The sequence below is a fragment of the Bacillus rossius genome, chromosome 1, assembly GCF_032445375.1.
Source record: "Bacillus rossius redtenbacheri isolate Brsri chromosome 1, Brsri_v3, whole genome shotgun sequence".
In the NCBI taxonomy this organism is placed as follows: Eukaryota; Metazoa; Arthropoda; class Insecta; order Phasmatodea; family Bacillidae; genus Bacillus; species Bacillus rossius.
In genome coordinates, this window is record NC_086330.1 from 253499545 (window position 1) to 253519793 (window position 20249).

The window sequence follows — 20249 nt, forward strand, 5'->3', positions numbered from 1 at the left end:
AGGAAAGCAATCAATCTAAATTATAATCTTTACCACCTCCTTCCAATAGTTTATTAAACTTGGCTACTCTCAGGCTTAATTGATTACAGAACAAATTTTAAGTCCAAGGTTTGAATCCTGTGCCATTGTTGCAGTAAAATATGACACTTAATAACACAAATATGAGCCAACACAGCAGCCAAAGTCTCTAAAATGTTTCATAGTGACTAAAAACAAATATACATAACAGGCCTGAATTGTAAAAACAAAAATAAACCAACTTTTGTAACTATTATTATTCCAAAATAAAATGAAGTCATAAAACTATATACCCTACCACAGGCACTTCTTAGAATGAAATGTATTACGTACTTATTGCATCAAAAATTCTGTACCTTAATATAAACTTGTGCTTACACTGCACATAATTTCATTATTGACAAATAAATAACCCTCTGTAATGTTGTTTCATTACAACTGTTTTTATAATTACAAGTTTTTAAGTTGCCAAAATCTTCAAACTTATTGATACATTAGTATTGATGGGAGAAACTATGATTGTTGACAGTTATTGTTTTTGTGATGGTCGTAAAGTTTACAAAGATGATTTCAAATGGTGTAAAATTTTATAGCATCGATCACATAGTTCAAACATGAATTTGATCTCAGATATAGTTTGGAACTCCATTGATGCAAATGGCCATAAGAAAACACATTTGTTTTTCACATATGTATTTACAAAAAAAATTACATCTTCTGTATACCACTAAAGTGAACTAAGCATATTAACCATAGCTGTCTCGCAGACTGTATAGTAGCTTAAGACACAACTCTATCTCGCAAATACCAAATACAGAGTAATACATGGAAGGCTGTGCACATGCTAGGTTCTCTAAAACTTCCTTTACGTTTGATAACAAAATGTAACATTTGTTAACAGCGAGGTCATTCAAAATGGACAAGCACCACTGACACCATGCAAGGAAATGGAGAAGGAATCTACCCTGTTAAGGAAAAAACTGAAATGAGGGGCACACGAGGCTTCAGAAAAAACCATGCAATTTAAAAATTTCTCAAGAAATCCTGTGACATCTGTTCATGAAAAGCATTTAAGAATACCCTGTTACTGTATTTTGTTTTCAAACTGTATTTATATGAGAGAATAATGTTTAGGCATGAAACACCTGGTACAGATTCAGCACTCGAGCACTTGCATTAAACCTTTATCTTTATATCCCCGCCAGATTACGATATGGTTAACCACTCAAATCTCATCCAAGCCTTGCACTCGGAGGCGATGCCACATCAGAAGCACCAGCAAGCATCGCACTCATCCTCCCACCTAGGTGCCAGGCAGCAGGACGTACCCGAGGTGAAGAGGGCCGGCCTCTTCTTGGTGAGGCTGCCGAAGCCAGAGCTGCCGCTGGCAATGGAGCCGGCCACGGAGCCGCTGGAGAGATCGTCGCAGTGCCGGTCGGCCCCCGAGCCCTCCTCCTGGGCCATCTGCTTGTGCTTCAGCGATGGCGAAGGACTGCAACAACCAGGCTCTGCTCCGCTCCCGCTCCCGCAAGCCTCCTCAGCCGGCAGCCAACCACTGCTGCCACACAAACCACATCCTTGCTTCGTCATATTACTTCCCGAGTGCAAGGGGAGAAGGCAGCTGTTCGTTCCTGCTTCGTTTATCCCACATATCACTTCCGCAGTATTATTCTGGCTGTAACTTAACCGCAATTCTTACTGATCACGCAAATTTCCATTACAATTTTAATTATTTAAGTAAAAAGGTCAAAAATTTTTAAGTTAAGTTTAAAAAGTATAATTCTAAATGTTACAACATAAATTATGTTTGAGCATTTTAAAGCCAATAAATTGTAAAAATAATGCATGTGTATTTATAGCCTACGCATGTTTACAAGTTTGTAAAAGAAACAGATATACTGGTAGTCCTCTAAATACAAAACATACTTGGAATACTTTTCTGACATAATTAAGTACAGTGAGTGACGTGATATGTTCCTCTGTGCAAGGTGAAGGATTCACAACTGATTGCAAATCAATGGTGCAAAAGAATAATCACAATAAGTGCACACAATTAAGAATTATTATTAAATAAAAAAATTAAATAATTCATAGGTACAAAATTTTTTATGGAAGTCTGTAAACTCAAGTTTTTGCCAAGAACACTGTAGTTAAAAAAAAAAATAGGTAAGACAAAAGGTACAAAGTGCTTAGTAGATAACCACAGGGCTAGAGACAACATGCCTCAATACAGCCAAACCAAGTTGGCTGAGCAAAGCACACTCAGTGCAACACAAGGCTTCAACACCTTCACAGGAAGATGGATACAGGCCTGCGTGTCCTAGCCTTGATCTACCTCAAGACTTTGTTAAGCTAAGTACAACACTAGGCTTTGGAACATTGGTTGGTGGATGGTGCCAGGCCTGCACCTCTTATGCCTGTTTCATCTCAAGTTTTCACTCAATCAGGAGCAACACGATGCCTCAACACCTTTGCTGGTGGGTGGAAACTGACACACTAGTTTAGTTTAATCCCTGTTCTATCTAAGGGTTTCAGTGCAACACAAGGCCTCACTGTACGTTCTACCCTGTTCTACTTAGGCCTTCATTCCACCAAGTGCAACACTAGGCTTTAGAATCTTGGTCGGTAGGTGAATCCATTCCTTACATCCCGCCTCTCATATATTTTAAGCTTTCACTCAATCAAGTACAACATTAAACCTCAGCACCTTGGAAATCAATCTGCATGTCTCATCGATGTTCTCTCTCAGGGCTTCACTCACAGTTTAAACAGACGTAGCTGGTACATACCTTGTCATGTAGGTAGAGTTACCCCTGCACATCCCAAATTATCCAACTCAAGGCTTCACTCATTTAGGTGCAACAAGAAGAGGCATTGTATGGGTGGATCCCGGAATGCAGATCCTGTCCGATTCATTTCAGGCCTTAACTTAATTAATCACAAGCGACACTTACCCAGGCTGGTGAGTGGATCTAGGCCTGCACATCCTGTCTCTGCTCTATCGCAGGGCCTTATTCAGTCAGATGCAAAGTGAGGCCTCTGCAGTTTGGCTGGTGTTTGAGCCATGATTACAGGTTCCATTTATGCACAATCTCAGGGCTTGACCGAGTTAGCTTGGCCGGTGGGTAGACTAGTCACCCCTTGCATCTATCATGGTGTTACCTAATCATATTCAGGGGCATCACTGCTGTCCTTCCACCTCAGGCCACACTCACCATGTTCATGCAACTGGCTCATGATGCAGGTGCATCGGTCTGTAGTACATATTTGCTGTTTCCTACTACTTAGATTCAAATAATAATAAAAAAAATACAGCAAATAAAGGAAATCCATTTGCTCTTATTCATCAATTAACAAAGAAACTCACCAATTATTGTAACAATATTTTGAGCTCTGTAGTAAAGTGAGTGGCACTGCACATCAGTAGCACTGCATCACAGTGAAACCATTATTCCTGTCGAAATGAATACAAGTCTTAAGGCGATTGGTGCATGGAAAATATTACGACAAAACTAATTTAACTGTACATATTTATTTTTGATGCTTCTTTTTAAGACATAATATGCCTAGGATATTTTTAATAAACTTTTTTTTACTGAGTTATGTCATTTTAAATGCATTTATTTTTATTCCAAGCCAGAATTATTTAGAAAACACATAATTATGTTAAACTTAAGTATAGTTCAAGAAACGAGTGTACGAATAGGTTTCTGCACCTAAAAAGTAAGAAAAAAAATTTTCATCGTCAAAATTACAGTTTAATATTGACAATTTCCATTGATCACTGCTGGACTACTTCAGGAGCGATTTAAAGAATAAATGAAAATAAAAACATAATTGGCAGAACACTATTTAGTTATGTATATATTTTCATATCCTTTTGTTTTTGATACGATCCGACTCAAAACACGCCCTCTGGAGTGACAGTTCTAGTGCTGCGTGTAAAACTCTCGCCGCCAGGAAGAATGTCCCCGCGACGTGGCGCTGAGGGCGGCGCTTGTCGGAACCAGGTAGTCCGGCGGAGCTCCGGCCGGCTGGCCGCAGCCTGCGGGTGGGGAGGGGGAAGAATGGGGTGTAGAGGGAGGACGAGAGAGGAGGCCGAAGAAACGAAGGGTCTGTCAAGTTCGCGCTCATGGAGCTAATATACAGTAATACATCTGGAGAGGACAAGGGAAGGCCAGCAGAGGATGCGAGGTGAAGCCGGGTATCAGCGTTTGTTCCCTGCTTCCTACGCTGGAAGCAAACAAAAACGAGCCAAACTTGCCTCGCGTGGCCGAAAAATCCTCCAAACTAAACTCGCAACAGCTCCAAAACTATCAAAACAATCAAACTGAAAATTTTATTGGAGTATCTGTAAACATTTTTTCCCACATCGCTTTAATATTTTTTTCGAAACATGAATGCTTTCATTTTTAAAAATTAAATACCTATTTACTGCCAAAAATTTTTGTGAATACGCAGAGAAAATTACAACATCGAGGAAAATTTTTTGTTTGCAATTATAAGTGGCGGACACCAGCGTATGAAATAAGGAAGAAGCCTCAAATTTTAATTATATACCCCTTTTGACGCATTCAACCCCATACTTTTATTTTTACAGAGAGTTGAAGTGGGAATAATGTTTCAGTGGGTAACACTACCGACATATGTCTTCGGAACGCACTTCTTTTTGTTATTATACGTCTCAAAATTTATAATTTCATACACAACGTTTATAAAAACGAATTCTTACTTACCTCATTTAATCTATTACAAACCTCTTGTAATATACATGTATTAGTAGAAGAACCAACGTAACATGCAAACCTTAGGTAAACACTGGTAGAGAATTGTTTGGAATAACTGTAATGCTATGCATATATTGACAATGTAAGAAACTTCCAATTTTATTAATTGTTTGCATAAGAATTAATAATTTAAAAAAAATCATAGAATAGGCCTTTATAGACTGAAAACCTTTCACGTAGTTTCAAGTCGCGTACATAAAAGTTTTTTAATATATATAACTACCAAATATTGTTGAATATATTTAACATTTTTATACATGTTACAACACACATATAATAACAAACCTACATAGTATATAAAAAAACAAACGCCAAATTTTAGCATTTTGTATTTCTTCTCTCTGTGTGAATAAAATAACAGTTCTTAACGTAGTTGCTAATACAGTACTATATTTCTAAAAAAAATTACGAAAACCCCTGACATCGTCACCATAACAATGATAAATTTGCGAAATAATTAAGGCACATCTTTTAATGCTACGAAGCACACTCTTAAGAGAAATGTTTTAAACTTATGTTGGGATGTAACTAATATCTTAAAAGCATTGTGAAACCGTTACTTTGAGGGAAACCTTAATATACCGAACACCATACCATCCTTTAATCGAATACGATTTTCGCTTCTTAAGACCCATTTGTCTTCAAAATGCACTGTACTGTGTAAGTAATAAATCAGTCTTAAAATCAGTTAATTATTTTGTCTTCCTATTTCGTATTCTAATTATTGAGATAAATATCAGATAAGCATGTGTTACTTGTATCACGACATCAAGGTATTATTAATCAGTAATTAATATTTCATTTTATTTTTTTGTTAACTAATGTGCATAGGGCAGTGCACTAGACATCTCTACCTGTTTGTAGTGTTGCGTTACACTTTTTAACGCATTAGAGTTTACATAAAATGATAAATCCAAAATTTTGTTTAAAAGTATAAATATCAGCGATCAATTTAATTAATGTCCAGCATAACTCAGTCAGTAAAACATTCGGAAATATGTATAGGACCTGTTAACCTAAATATTTGTTAACAGTTAAACTGAACTAAGATGTGTTAGAGTGGTTTTTTCTCTCTCCGTATATTAGAGGTATGGGACATCAAAATACGCATCTGTCGCCCATTTACTTTAAATACAGAATTATAAACTACATATTGTGAAAACATTCTGCAGCAGTTTTTGCTGAACGGAAAAACACGGATGAGAAGACAGACAAAATGTGTTTGGTAAGTGATTTTTCGTCAAATGAAATGGAACAGGACAGTGCTTATCAGAATGAAATTACAGAACTACTTTTGTGCAAGGAAATGTATTTTACAAAGACATTTCAAGAGAAATCACCTTTAAATGAAATAGATCTTGCTGGCATGGAAGAAATAGACTTAGATTTAGAGGCCAGGCCCCTTTCAAGTGACGAAATTTCTCTTGAAGGGCTGAAATATGTTTCTGGCTATATAGCTCACCGTTTCAGAAATAAATATCCCGACCTTGGCACTACGGATTTCAATTCGGAGGACGATAGCTGGATACATGTACAATCAAAGGGTAACTTAAAATGTCCCACTAATGAATTTTTTGAATTAATAAAGATCGCTGAAATGTGTTTTGATAATGTTCATGGCAACAATTTGTGCAAAAAAGAGCGGATTTTTGAATCACTGACTAAAATTATTTGCGGAACTACTGAAAATAAATATCCAGAAGAAGTTATATACTGTTTTGTAAGGACAAGAACGTATATGCGTATCAAGTATTTGAACATGAAATATTTTAACGAACAAGACCAAAAACGCAAAGAAAGAAATAAGATGAGGAAAACTACCCTCTAAGATTTTTCAGTGTGATAGTGTCCACTTTCCTTCACCATAATATGTATGTTCATAATTTATTTACGATGTTTTTTAATTACTATATTTAAGAAAAGCATTTATTGTGAATATCGCAGCAATTATGTAGGGCTTAAGGTATTTATTTTATTCCAAATATTGAGTATGTCATTTTTATTGCCTTTATTAAAAATAATATATATGTTAACAATGTAACAAAATTGCGATATTTTTGTATTGCTATTGCAATTTCGTTTCTTGTAAACATTATTGTAGACTTTTTCATATTGAAATTAAATTTGCTATAGGGTTGTTTGTATTTTAATTTTACAGTTATAAGATTTTTTATATGTTGTTTACTGTTTACAAACATTTTAAAAATATTTCCTTAACCATATTTCCATGGATGATAAGATGGTGCGACATCTAAAACATATCACACCACCTTTACATAACTATAAAACTAAGAGGTGTTTTCTTTACATAATATTAAAGCACAATGTTTCCTTGTGGCATAGGTGATTTAGAATTTCCATTTATCTAGAAAAATGGGCTTTCAGAATGTTTTTTAACACACAGTGTTTCGGAAGGTTTTTGAAGAAAAAAATTGACTACCCGTTTTATTTTTTTGCAGCTGAATTCGGGCACGTGCATGAAATATAATTAATCCGTAGGAAGCGCAATGGCTTAAAGTATTGATGTTGAAGATTGGAAAAGATTTATTGAAATAGTGTGAGAGAACGAGCGAGTTGAGTGAGAAGATGTGCGGGAGTGGAGAGGTTAGATCTCAGCCACATGTGCGCAGTTACGGACAAAAAAATAATCCATTCCGCCTCCCCGTGGCGAAGGATGAGTGAAAGAGAAACCTGCTAAACCTTCCCCTCCTCCGGGCACGATAGAACCTTATCGGCTGTGTGTTAGAGGGAGAGCGAGATACAATCTTCGAGGTTTTGTTAGTTACCGCTAGATGGCAGGCCGCAGAGCGACCACCAGCGACACCCTTCCCGTATGAAGGCCATCTCGCCACTGACGAGCTGGAACTAAGCTCCTGACCTCCCTACATAGTAACGGTCACCCACATAGGCATCTAGACTCTTTAGTGGTCATATGATACAAAATTCATTGTTTTCGGGCCTGTGACCATTTTTTACCGTGCACCAATCGCCTTAAATAATCTTGGCTTCTCACCTCGCTACATGAGTGAGATGATTTTGCACGCACTGCCACAGATATTTTTCCTTAATTTTCAGGTTGTAAGCACAAGCAGATTGTAACTGCACTTTATATAAAAGTTTTTAATTTTAAATAATTAACTAATAGCTGTATGTTTAATTATTACATACCACAAAAGAATAGCATCTCTTGACCAACAAAAAACTTTATAACAAATTTTCTACAGCTGTTTGGCGATTATGTTACCGCCAGAATAACAATCCAAAAATAGTGTGACTTCCAAGAATCGTAAGTAAAATAAATTGTAACTTGCTTACCACAGTTGAATGAAGACTAGAAGACAATAGAAGGAAACTGGAGATAAGTTCTGAAAAATAAAGACTCCAGAATATAAATAAAGGAATGACTACCACAGATTTTTAGAGGAATATGAATGGTAAAAATAATAAATATATTTTTTATTATTTTTAATGAACGATACAGAAATTAAAGTTACCATATTAATTTAGTTCCGATTCTTTCAGAAATGTAATAAATATTAACATAAAAATTACATGAAAAAAGTCAGACAAAGTGACCAACGCCTGGAAGTAATAGACATATAAACAGTGAAAGTTGCACAGGAGAACACTCGGGAGAAGCAGCACAGATCAAGCCCACCACAGAGAACACGACCCTGGACGGGGTGACACCACCACTCACACTTTGAAGAGAATGTCACCAGACAGCATGTGCATGCGAATGGACAGCCGCAGCATGGAGTTGTCCTGACGGTAGCGGGTGTCGTAGCCCTCCAGCAGGCAGCGCCGCGTGGTGCGGCCCGAGCCGGCTAGTTCTGCCAGGTTCAGGTCCGTGAAGCCCAGCTTGTGAAAAGAGCGCCCACCCTTCGCCTCCTGCAACAGCGAGCCCTTTATCAAACCAACCACCTACAACAGAGCCCCTCTAACTGAAGTCTACTGTAACAGAGAGCATACTGCAACAGAGCATACTGCAACAGAGCACTGCAACAGAAAACATGCTGCAACACACTGTAACAGAGCACATACTGCAACAGAGCACATACTGCAACAGAGAGCATGCTACAACAGACTGTAACAGAGAGCATACTGCAACAGAGAGCATACTGCAACAGAGCACTGTAATTGAAAGCATACTGCAACAGAGTACTGCATCAGAGAGCATGCTGCAACACACTGTAACAGAGAGCACACTGCAACAGACAGAATACTGCAACAGAGCAATAAACGTCTGGCTCCAGCTATAGCTATGTGACTGGCAAGTAAAACACACATATTTGTAAGAAATTGTTGGGTGATAAGACAGTGCCATCACAACCACCTGGCCAAAACAATCCGTGGTTTTTCCCATTCCAAATGCAACTTAGCATAGAGGTGATAAAAGAATCAGCTTGCAGCTCTTTTCCACAATTTGCAGAAATAAGAAGCACAGTTGTTGATGCAAACCTTAGTTATTGACATGCAGCGTGGTGTGAACAAACTAGTTACAGTGTTTATTCTTGTTCTTGTGGTATGCTGCCTGCGGTCTTATTGTCTACAGTTGTGCGCGCCATCCATCCGACCCCTCCCTTGGCTGTGCGCGACTGTCCTCACCGCATCGTCTATGCATCGCTCGCCACTGCTTCAGCGCCGCGTGGAGAGACGTCTCCGCGCGGTCTCTGTTGCACCCGCCCCTCTGTGCGACCCGCCCGAGAGAGAGCGCCTGCTTTCGCCTGCCTGTACTGTGAGTTATGCTAACTTCTTCGCACCTGTTTCTCCAATTTTCCGTCGGAGCAGTCTCCTAGGATTGACGTCATCCTGGAAGAGACGCTTTGTGGAAACGCGTTTACAAGATGTGAGGAGGACATCTACCAGTTCGCGTGAGCAGCTGCTCGCCTCTGGACACTGTCTGCACGTGAGCTACGTGAGGGCGCTCCGCAGTGCCTCCGGAGCTCCGTGCCCATCGCCTAGCCGCTGAGTCCGGCCGCTTCCGCGCGTGTGGTATCTCCTCCGCTGTCAGGGGCCTTGTGGACTGGCGACTCCCGCTGGAGTTCCTGCGGTTAAGAAGCTAGCCCCTTGCCCCTTCTACTGGGGACTCTCTGCTGACAGTGTACCCCTCCCATCTCACCCCATGGTCTCGGAGGTGCACTCGTCGGGCTCGTCTGAAAACTGTACTTTGTTATAGTGAATGACTGGAGTTCTGCGACTGGTGCCCCTTGTGTCTCTGACTCCCGCGCTACATCCGCGTCCAGCCGATCGTCGCCCCAACAGGGGCTCGGATTTTCTTGCAACTGCCGCAGAGTCTCGCCGTCAACAACGTACTTCGTTTCACTGGCAGACGCTCGCCGAGGATCAAGATACGTCGGCCTTCATCTTCAATACTCGCTTCGCAACTCAAGATACCACCTCTGTAAGCTGTGCCATGCTTACGCCGCCCACTACCCTTGACAGCTTGAGAGCCGTGCAAAGCCGTTTAGGTGCTGTTTCTAAATATCACTCGGAGTTTTCTAACGAAACATCCGCCTCTGGGACATGAGCCACGCTCTGCAGGGCCGGCATTGCGGGCCGGGACACGCCCGCGTTTTGCGGCGCATGGCGACGTGAGGTTTGCGCACGTTGGAGTGTCTGATGTAAGCGAGCCGTGCGCTAGACAGGCTGGTGTTCGCTCGTCTTGGAATGACAGTTCGGCTAGTCTAGCTGCGCCGTTGCGTGCGCCGCGCTCGGTCGGTGCTGAAGGTCAAACGCGTATTGACGCGCGCTATAACGCAGATGGTGTAAGTGCGCCCTCTTGTGTGAGTTGCATGATGGAATGAGTGAGACAAGGTTAGCATCTGGGGCACTATGTGCTTCCCTGCGTGGAACTTTTCCCACTGCATCACATTACTGAATATGCCCTTCAGTATCCTGAGGTGGATACTTGCTTGTTGGAAGACATATTTGAATCCTTCGAACAGTTTGATTACAATCCTATAATTTTAACACTACATACTACGTCATGGTGGGTCTCTTGAGAAAAACTGTTATATGTCTGCAGTTTAGTCACAGGCCCTGATATTTACTGCTACCTCGAGACAGCCACATGAAATGCTTACATCAACAAGTACGATCCAAATTTACATTGTTATATGTATGCTTTTTCAACCTCAATTCTGCATGATCCCACATTGTGGGCAAGCTTTTGTTAGGCAACGGATGCAGAAATATGAATATTCGGGTTGGAATTTGGCCACTCTCAACATATCTGGTGATTGCTCTTATTTCAATTAAGTTGATTTGATCTTCCCTTCAACAATCACAATCACTCATCTGAGCTGTGATGATGAATTGCCAAATTACATGATTAAAAAACTTTTCTAATTTTTCATGCTATGAAAACATTATGTAGTATATGTCACTATAAAGCAACATTAATAAAGGTATTGGGCTGTCTTTAATACATGTCATCACATCTTGCAATTTAACCAGAAATTGTGGGTAGGACCTCACATTAAAATTATGGAAAGAAAAATTGATGTTAAATTATGTTTAGCAAGACTTTGCAATAATTAACATGGAAAAGAAAAACATGTTTCATGGTTTAGTGAAACGTCTTTAATCCGGTCGTTTGAGATCATAGCCATACTGGATTAGCGATTTTGTCCAATTGTCGAATGTCAATACAATTTCAACAGAAATGCAAAAGAAAAATTAATATACAAAAAAATTGAATTTAAGACAAGTAATAAGTTCCTATACAGGAAAATAAAAAAGATCGTAGTTACTCTTTAAATAAATCTCCAATATCGCATTACGTCCGTGATTAAAATCTATTCTTCAAAAAATCAGTAACCCGCTATAAAACAGTAAACACTGTACTGAAATAAAATCTAACAGTTACAATAAATCTGAACGAACAAAAAAAGCTGGCAGAGCAGTGTGTGAACTAACAACCAAGGCAAACAGCTGAATCCAAACAAAAATAGCTGAACATGAGAACTCTATTTGTAGTAATACTGGTTACTACCCTCCCCACTTTGTAAAGGACATTATTAAAGATTTATTTTCATTTTATAATCAGAAATAAATATTGTTAGGTTTTACGGTATATGCTTTTTTTTCTTTTAAGAGTTATTTCTGCGTTTGCAACATGTTTTATGATCATAATTAACATTGTTTCATGCTTATTGGTATTTCTGATTGTTTTCTTGCAGTATGGTGAATAAACCACTTGAAGTTATTTTTACCTGTTTGTTTGCTTGTTTAAGTGTTCATGTTTCACGTACGTTTTTAGGTAAATTGTTTATCAAATTTCAATTACATACTAATGCTTGGATAAAGGGATTGTTATGAGATGCTAGAATATTTGGGCTGATGCAATCATTTTTATCAGTTACAGAAATATGAGAGAGAGACAGTTTGCTTGTGCATGGGAAAGACTTATTAGTTGTTTGAGATACTGTTGCTATGTGCCTGTAATTGGCTGATGTTTTTATGTGTATATTTGTGATTGGTCAGAAATTACATCATATGAGCACCCTTGTTCCTTTTGGAGAAGAACAGCCATGGTAGTCAGCAACTAGTTGAGTAAACGAAAGGATGTGCATTGGGCGGTAGCTAAAAGAATATAGAGGCAAAGAATTTTTTTGGCAGTGGCTGGGGCTCTAACAATATATTCAATTTTTTTTCTTCATTTAGAACTTTTATTTAGAAATTCTGGCCACAGTCATTGGTAATAACTCACAATGAGGACAGACTAATTTGTCATCGTTCCGAGGACATTATACTTCGGCGTGTACCATGAGTTGCAAGCAGCAAAAAGATTTAATTAACGAACATTATGTATTCTTAAGCTTTTGGTACAAATGAACAGTAAATTTGTGTTTTGGAGCCAATGAATATGAACATGTTTGGTGCAAACAGTTTGTATTTTTGACATGGACTTGTTTATGTGGTAGGAAAATGGCGAACATCGTGAACATGAATTTTTTGTGAAGAAAAATAAAAATCAGTTACTGTTGTCCAGGATTCTTATTTCTGTAATAAATCATTGAAGCAATATTTTTTCTAGAACTTAAATAATATTTCAACATTAAATGAAAATACTTCACTGCACATATGCCTATGTGCAGAGGGGCGAGAAATAGTGGTCACAATACACCAAGTGCACGCATAACAAAGTCTTGCACACTGGAAGCAGTTAACTCAACACTCAAACCTGGTAATTTTGGATATTTTACCACAGTAAACAGATGTTTTAAACTAACCAGTTTTGGTGCATGATATGGTTTTTAAATGTGTTTCATGGAGTTATTTCATTTCTCCATCACAAACACAATATTGCAAAAAACATTTTTAAGTATTTTTTAAATTATAAATTACACCATCTTAAAGAACATTTATTTTTGCAATCACTTTCTAGCTCCCATTAAACAAAAAAACTTAACATCTAGAAACTATTAATGAACATGCAGTGTGAACGCAAGCATAAACACTGTCAAAAGTCTACTCTAAGGAAGCCGGGAGAGTGACTGACCTTCCTGACAGAGATCCTGAGGATGCAGGGGTCCAGAATGCCAGTAGAGGCATTTGCGCTCATCTTGCACACAAAGTCAAAGTTGGCGCCCCACCGCACCATGTGGTCCTGCACCTCTTCCCTGCAACACAAACCACATCAGCTTATTTCCCTGAGATTTCCCCGATTTCCCAGTCCCATCAGTCAGCAGGAGTGGATCTGATCCTGCTGGGAAAGTGATTGTCATTTGAGGTGTCGGAACTGTTGCCAGTTCTAGTTATCCGAGACACAATCCAACAGGTTCATGGAATGGGTGCATGGATGCAAATACATAGCCTCTCCGCACTCATGGAAATCCTCTGCCTCCTCGTGGCACCGCTGATGGGGGTCGTTATGGTGGGATGTGTATCCTTAGTGGCCATATCCGCGATCTTAACTAAAAATGACTCTGCCAGGATTACCGTTGCCTCAGGCGGTCCAGAAATGGTGAAAGGGCTGAATATACGGGCAACAGCAGATGCGATTGAAACCTTCCTGGGGGGGTTCGACTACTGAGCCCTGGTGATGAATCCCAACAGCCTGGTTCACTGTGAAGAACTCAGGTAAATGGAATGGAGTCTTTATGCGCTGCTGGCGGTGCCAGATGCACCCGGACCTTAGTCAGCTGTAAACTCCTGGGCTTCGGTACAGGTGGTTGGGGGAGTCAGAGATAACTTCGAGGTCCTCCAGCCAGCTCTGGTTGCGGCACCAATGATTAGCTCTAGATGTCGCCCGAGTTGGTAGGAGTGCTGGATGTTCCTTGTGTGAATGGATATCCCCGCTGAGGTTTCCTTTGTCGGTCCAGAATCACAGTGGGTAGGTTTTGTACTTGGTGGTGGTGCTCCAATCACTTGAAGCAGACTCTAAGGGTTCCCTGGCCCTCTGATGAATAGAAGTGGTGAGCGACGATACAGCTCCGGTTACTAGCCTGGACAGCAAATCATGGGTATTCTGGGTGACCGCAGTATTGACAAAGTCTACAGGGCTAAGGACACAGCCAACTGCCTGGTTAGCTGAGCGAGGTAGGGGGCTAAGGTGGTGACCAAGCTGGGATGGGTAGCCTCAGCCTGTGGTCATAGCCAGAGCTCTAACGCCTTTCCTGATTGCTTACATGGCGTATCCATATCCGCACCCATGAGGTCCCCAGGACAGAAAGGCTAGTGCTAAGAGCGCTGGGTTACCAAAGAAAAACAGGAAGATACCTTTTGGATCGGTCTAATGTCCCATTAATCTATCTGGCCAAATTACAGATTTTTTTACAACACAAATTACTATCACAACATATTTTGTTATAGACCATACCCTCCATAATGCCATTTATGAGTAGAATGTTTCCAAACCCCTTAGACTACCTGCAGCCCCAAACCATTATTGTGTGTATTGTTTGTTCAAGTTCCTAGTCCTTCACAGCCAGATTTAATTTCACTTCATTTAAGTTTACATTGACCTGCATGTGATCCCGCCTCCCCTTCCAAACATCCCACCAGTCATGAGTGAGTGTGTGTGCCACAGCTAGAACAGTGCGCCACGCCACTCACCTCCGAACAAACTGAACTGCTCCCAAAGTGGATAATATCCCAAAAATAAATGTTAAAATTGTTTCCTAATAAGGGTTATTTGTGCATGAGGTTATGTGTAATATTTTTACAAGTGCAATTATGTATTCTTTCATTATGTTGAACACAAATTTGCTATAAAATAGCAGTCATCATTACGGACCATCCTCATTGTGTGCTATTTTCATCCCAGTCCAAAAACATTATCCCCAGAGGTAGGACGCTCCTAGAACACTGAGGAACTAATCGTTGTGCATAATTGACCTACTGATCATGTTTCATAGCTAAAATCCTATAACTTAAAGAGTCACTCAATAAATACTCGGAGGCAGACTATTTAAATAAGTATTTTTTAACCCTTCACCAGACTTCAAAAATGAATGCGACGATAATGGCCATAAGGGTGAATCTAACTTCTAATATACCAATTTGTACCACAGAATGTTTAATCAGCATCATTATTATTTTATGTAAAGAGTCGCAGCATATAATAAACAAGTTTTACAGAGTTCTCGTTTTGTACTCGACCACATGGTGACTGCCTATAATGAGTTGGGCATGTAGAACACCTGCAAGAGCCCACCGGTTGTGTTCAACTAACATCTAAAAGCGTGCCCAATGCCCACAGCTGCCCAGGTCGTCTGTGGTGGTACAATATGGAGTTTCAAGTCTCATCCCCACACAGGTGAGACAACTTGAGATAGAGTCACCCCAGGATCCATGTGTCCCCCCTTACTGGTAGCTTCCGTCACACTGAAACTAACTGTCACAAGTCTGTCTGCCCAAGTCCGTCACAGCCATTTGAAAACTGCCACAACACTCCGCCCTGAAGCCACACCTCTGACAAATCCTATCTAACCCTGTCCGCCATCACTGTCCGCAATAATCTTGCAGACACTTTTTGACCTGACGCCTTCTACCCCAACCCCGTCATTGTCTCCTAATCACATTTGCACGCAGTACCATAGATTAACGTACTTAATATACGGCGTGAACAACACAACACAATCGTTCATCGACCTAATACAGATCGAACCAATGTCGCTCAGTCAGACAGACCTACCAGAACTCATCACCGTGATGACTTCTTCTACAATGACTCCTTTCCTGCTTCTTGACATGATACAGCTAGTCTGCACAATGCATGCATCACCGACGATGATCAAACGACGCATGTCACTGACCGTCTCGCCACAGTCCGCAATACCAATAATGCTCCACTTTTCTGGTAGGATGTATCAAGATGCTAAAACAACTTCACCACCGCATGACGCTGACACCATACACATACACCCACCCTTCATGCCTATCCCATCACAGACACTGCATGACTTGTCACGCCGATCTGTGTAATAAATGCTGTCACCACCTGGTTTCGCTGTCACAAAAGTTCTGTTTCGTGGTGTGAAGCCTAGCGCCCTGACACCAAAATCCTCTCTGATCGTGTCCACAGACACACCAGACTTCCTGCAAAGATGCCCTACACACCAGACAAGCAAACGAGCACCACACTATTCCTGGGCCAATTGCGCGGAGGGTGACCTTCTATGAGTTCTGGTTGTGATTAACGAGTGCAGTGTTAACACAATAACTGACACAGTCGCTAGCAACAAATGCATCGCAAAATGTTTTGCTGAGTGGTCCCACTTCAAGTCGCAGCTGGCAACCACACAGGACATCACAACACTGTGTGTCGACATACAAGACCAGAGTTCGACAACAACCGCCTTGGTGGTCGAAAATCTCTGGGACAATGACATCCTCAGGCAGCCATTGCTGTGTGAGCAAGACACCAGCATCGTGGTGAGGATGATAAGTTTTTATGTTATTTCATGCGAGAACTTAATACATTCCCTCAGTCCCTCATCTCTTCAGTAACCAGTACTTGTCACTTTTTGCAGCGGCTAGAGAACTAATGGCACTAATAACAGTTTAGATTTGAACTTCATCAATAGATGACGTTGCCTTTAATTTCAAATGCCCTATTGTTTGGTGCATTAAAACGTGACTGCTTAACATTTGATGATGAGGTTTGTTCTAATCAGTTTTCCCAAACTAAATAAATACCTTCATCCAGGAAAAAAAGAAGATTCCTGTAGGTGTGCCGTTTCTAGGTATGGCACTCGTGATTTTATGAGTAGGTAATTAATTTATTCACATTTCTTTTTTTTTTTAATCTTTCATGTTAAATAAATTTTAATATTTTTATGCAAAGATTGTATTTAATATTTATTTATCTTTACATATTTAATTGTTTTAATGTTAAAGTTTTGTGTAGCTATTTAATTAATAATGTCTTAAATGTGTTTGTTTCTATTATAATCAAATGTGTAAGGGAAACACTACTATAATACTGGTTCTATGAATATTTTATTTTGTTTGTATAATTCTACTTATTGTAAACTCTATGATTTCTGTCGTGTCTAACGAAAAAGACTTACCTTGCCCTTTTCAATTTCTTTTCGGCCATTTGGCATGTAATTTTTTGGTGCGGATGTAAAAACCACCACAAAATGTAATAACTTATCTGTTACCGCCGTTTTGGGTGAGTAAATGTTTCGTCTGTGGGAAAAGTGTATCCCATGATAATTATTTTTTATGTTTGGAGGTTAATATTTTTGTGGTTTCATTCCATAGCGGTTCGAGTCATGGGCCTCATCCTGGCTTTGGTGTTCCAGGAATCTAAATTCATTTTTGGGAATTAACCTCTTCAAAACAAAGGCCAGAAATTTCATTATTATCATTTTTATTATATTAAGGTTATGTAACTGTTTTAAACTTCTACGTGATCATCATGCAAGTTTCTACTATTGAACTTGAATCAACGAAATAATATTGATTTCTACACTTTGGAACATTTCCGGCAATTAATTTTCATTATGAAGAAAGAATTATAAGAAGACTTCAATAATTTAATATTTGTTTGATGAATTATTTTTTTAATAATATTTGTTGATAAACTTAACCTGTTTTTACTCTAATATAAATACTTGGTACGTACCTAGTTGTTCACGAGCTCGTTACTTAATATATAATACTTAATAACATTTGTTAAAATGTTAATTGTTTTATTGATGTTTGTTTTACATTGTTGTTTTTACAAAGGCCTATAATTACAACCAGCACCAATCTGATATTTGTGTTATTTGTTCCCAGTGGTTTATTCCAATAAGTTTTAATTCCTTTTAACATATTATGTTTGGTTATAAAGGCAACATATTCTCATGTCTCTATAGTAATTTATACTAATCCTTTGGTTAATACATAATAACATAGTACAGCAAATGTAAACGATCCGACATATCTGAAACTTTCATGTGTTATAGTGTCCTTGGGTAACTTCCAATGCCACACATTGAGGTTATGTAGGAGGCTATAGCAGATGAATACCTTTCAGTCAAAACAATATGTCACAAAAATGGTAGCAGAGCTTGGGTTTGCTGTTTACTATGTTATTATTTTGTTTTACTTATATATATAATTGTGAAGAAACTAAATCATGATTTTAATTTTAAGATTTTATAACCTTAAATGTTTTGTTGTTTTTTTTGTTTAAGTTTAAAAATTTTTTTTGAGTAAATTAACGAATTTTATGTTTTCATAGTTTTAACTTTAAAATAAGTTCCAAGCTATCATCTTGAAGTACTGTTTTAACTATTTAATTTATGGTAATTATTGTTTAATAATCTTTTTTTATGGCAATCTATTATTTATTTTTACTTTAAAGTGTTTTCCTTATAAGGTACATTATGAAGTTAGAATTGTCCAAGAGATTTCTTTGATTTCTTATTTTTCTCTCGTTGGTTTTAATCTTGAAGTTCTAATTTTCAGTTTCTAAGGTGTTTTGTCTTCAGTGACATTTAATCTGCAAGAGATCTAAACTTTGTTTTAAAGTATGCATCTTTCTTAATATAAACAAATTATCTATTTACAGTTTCTGGCTATATTTGAATCAGTGTGGTTGTTGGTCCTGTTGTTTACACCAGTGTGTTGCCTTTATCATGTAGTTTACAGGTTATTTTGGGTAGGTTATTAAGTATTCTTTTTAAGTATAATTTGTAGTCTTCAGTTAAGTGTGCATTGTTTAGGAACGGCCGCCTAACTTTGTGTCCTACTGTTGGCGTTGTTTTGTTATTTTTTTTTAACACTTATTCCTGCTTTCAGTTGAAGGTCCACCATTCGGGTCCACTGTTAGCGAATTAGTGTCTTTAGGGTCCTTGACTCAGTTGATCGTGGACTCATGACCCACGTGTCCTAGTCTTTGAATCCCTCGTAACTCGAGTCATAAAAATAAGTAAATAAAAAACCATGGTACTAGTTTTTAAGTTGTTGCAACATTTAATTTTTTTTAAATATTATTTCTGGGGAACAAGTTTGGTTATAGGGTTTTCTTAGTTTGAATTTTTATGTTCAAGTAATCATGTGGTTATTAGTTGGTATTTGGGGTATGTATTTTCGTACAAGTTATTTTGTTATCATCTTCATGTTTGGTTTTCATGAGTTTTTTTTTGTGTCCATTTCACATAATTTAGGGTTTGGTGTATCAACTAGATTAATATCAACACTGATTTTTTCTGTTTTAGTTAATCATGTAAGATTGAGGTTATGTTTGGTAATTGTCGTTTAATTTGTCGCAAGTTGTTTGAGAGTTTTAAAATTTATATTCCTTTTAACCTATAAAATTGTCGTGGTTTTAATTACATAATTTGCATATTCTTTATTAATATAATTCTAAATGATATTTCAATTTTATAAGATTGCAGGTTTTGTTCGTGAGAGAATTGTTTGCATATAATTTCTCGTTTTCATAATATTTCCATGTTTCTGATTTTTTTTGCAGATTGCCATATGTTGAAAAGCCTGTGGTTTCTTCAGTAATATTTAATTGATGTAATGTTTGTTTACTTTTGTGTATCATCATTTGGGGCACGTTTTTCATAATTTAACCATGATAGGTATATTTTCTTGTCTTGTTGCCATCATTTAATAAGTTCTTTTTATAGCAGGTTGATTTAATAATCTCTTATGTTGTTTCCTTGCCCATGTTTTGTTGTAGGTCATCTTGGGTATGTATTTTATCTAATTTCTTTTCAGAGACATTTTGCCGTTTTCCTAATATGTTCATTTAATGTGTGTTCTAGTGCTTTTCATTGCACAAGTTAATAATTGAGGTAATGAAGTTGTCTTATAAGTATTTAATTTCCAGTAAACTTATCTTTGAATCAAGTATTTGAGTAATTATTTTTTTTTCAGGTTGAGTTGATCTTCATTTGAAATTTTTCCTCTTGAGCCTATTAATTTTTTTATTTTTATTTTCATTATTTGGTTTTGTTTTAATTATTTTGTTTCAGTGAGATGCAGTAA

At 38.3% G+C, this 20249-nt stretch overlaps 1 protein-coding gene across 3 annotated transcripts in view; it reads right to left on the minus strand.

Moving 5' to 3' along the window:
• Positions 1 to 20249, minus strand: part of LOC134527479 (early estrogen-induced gene 1 protein) — a 134009-nt gene that overhangs the window by 84619 nt on the left and 29141 nt on the right. For all 3 annotated transcript variants that reach the window (XM_063360182.1, XM_063360181.1, XM_063360183.1), the window contains exons 2-4: positions 13312 to 13432; positions 8506 to 8696; positions 1347 to 1510 (exon numbers count right to left, since the gene is read on the minus strand). In XM_063360182.1, the coding sequence (XP_063216252.1) occupies positions 1347 to 1510; positions 8506 to 8696; positions 13312 to 13432 (476 nt within the window). The remainder of the gene's footprint in view (positions 1 to 1346; positions 1511 to 8505; positions 8697 to 13311; positions 13433 to 20249) is intronic.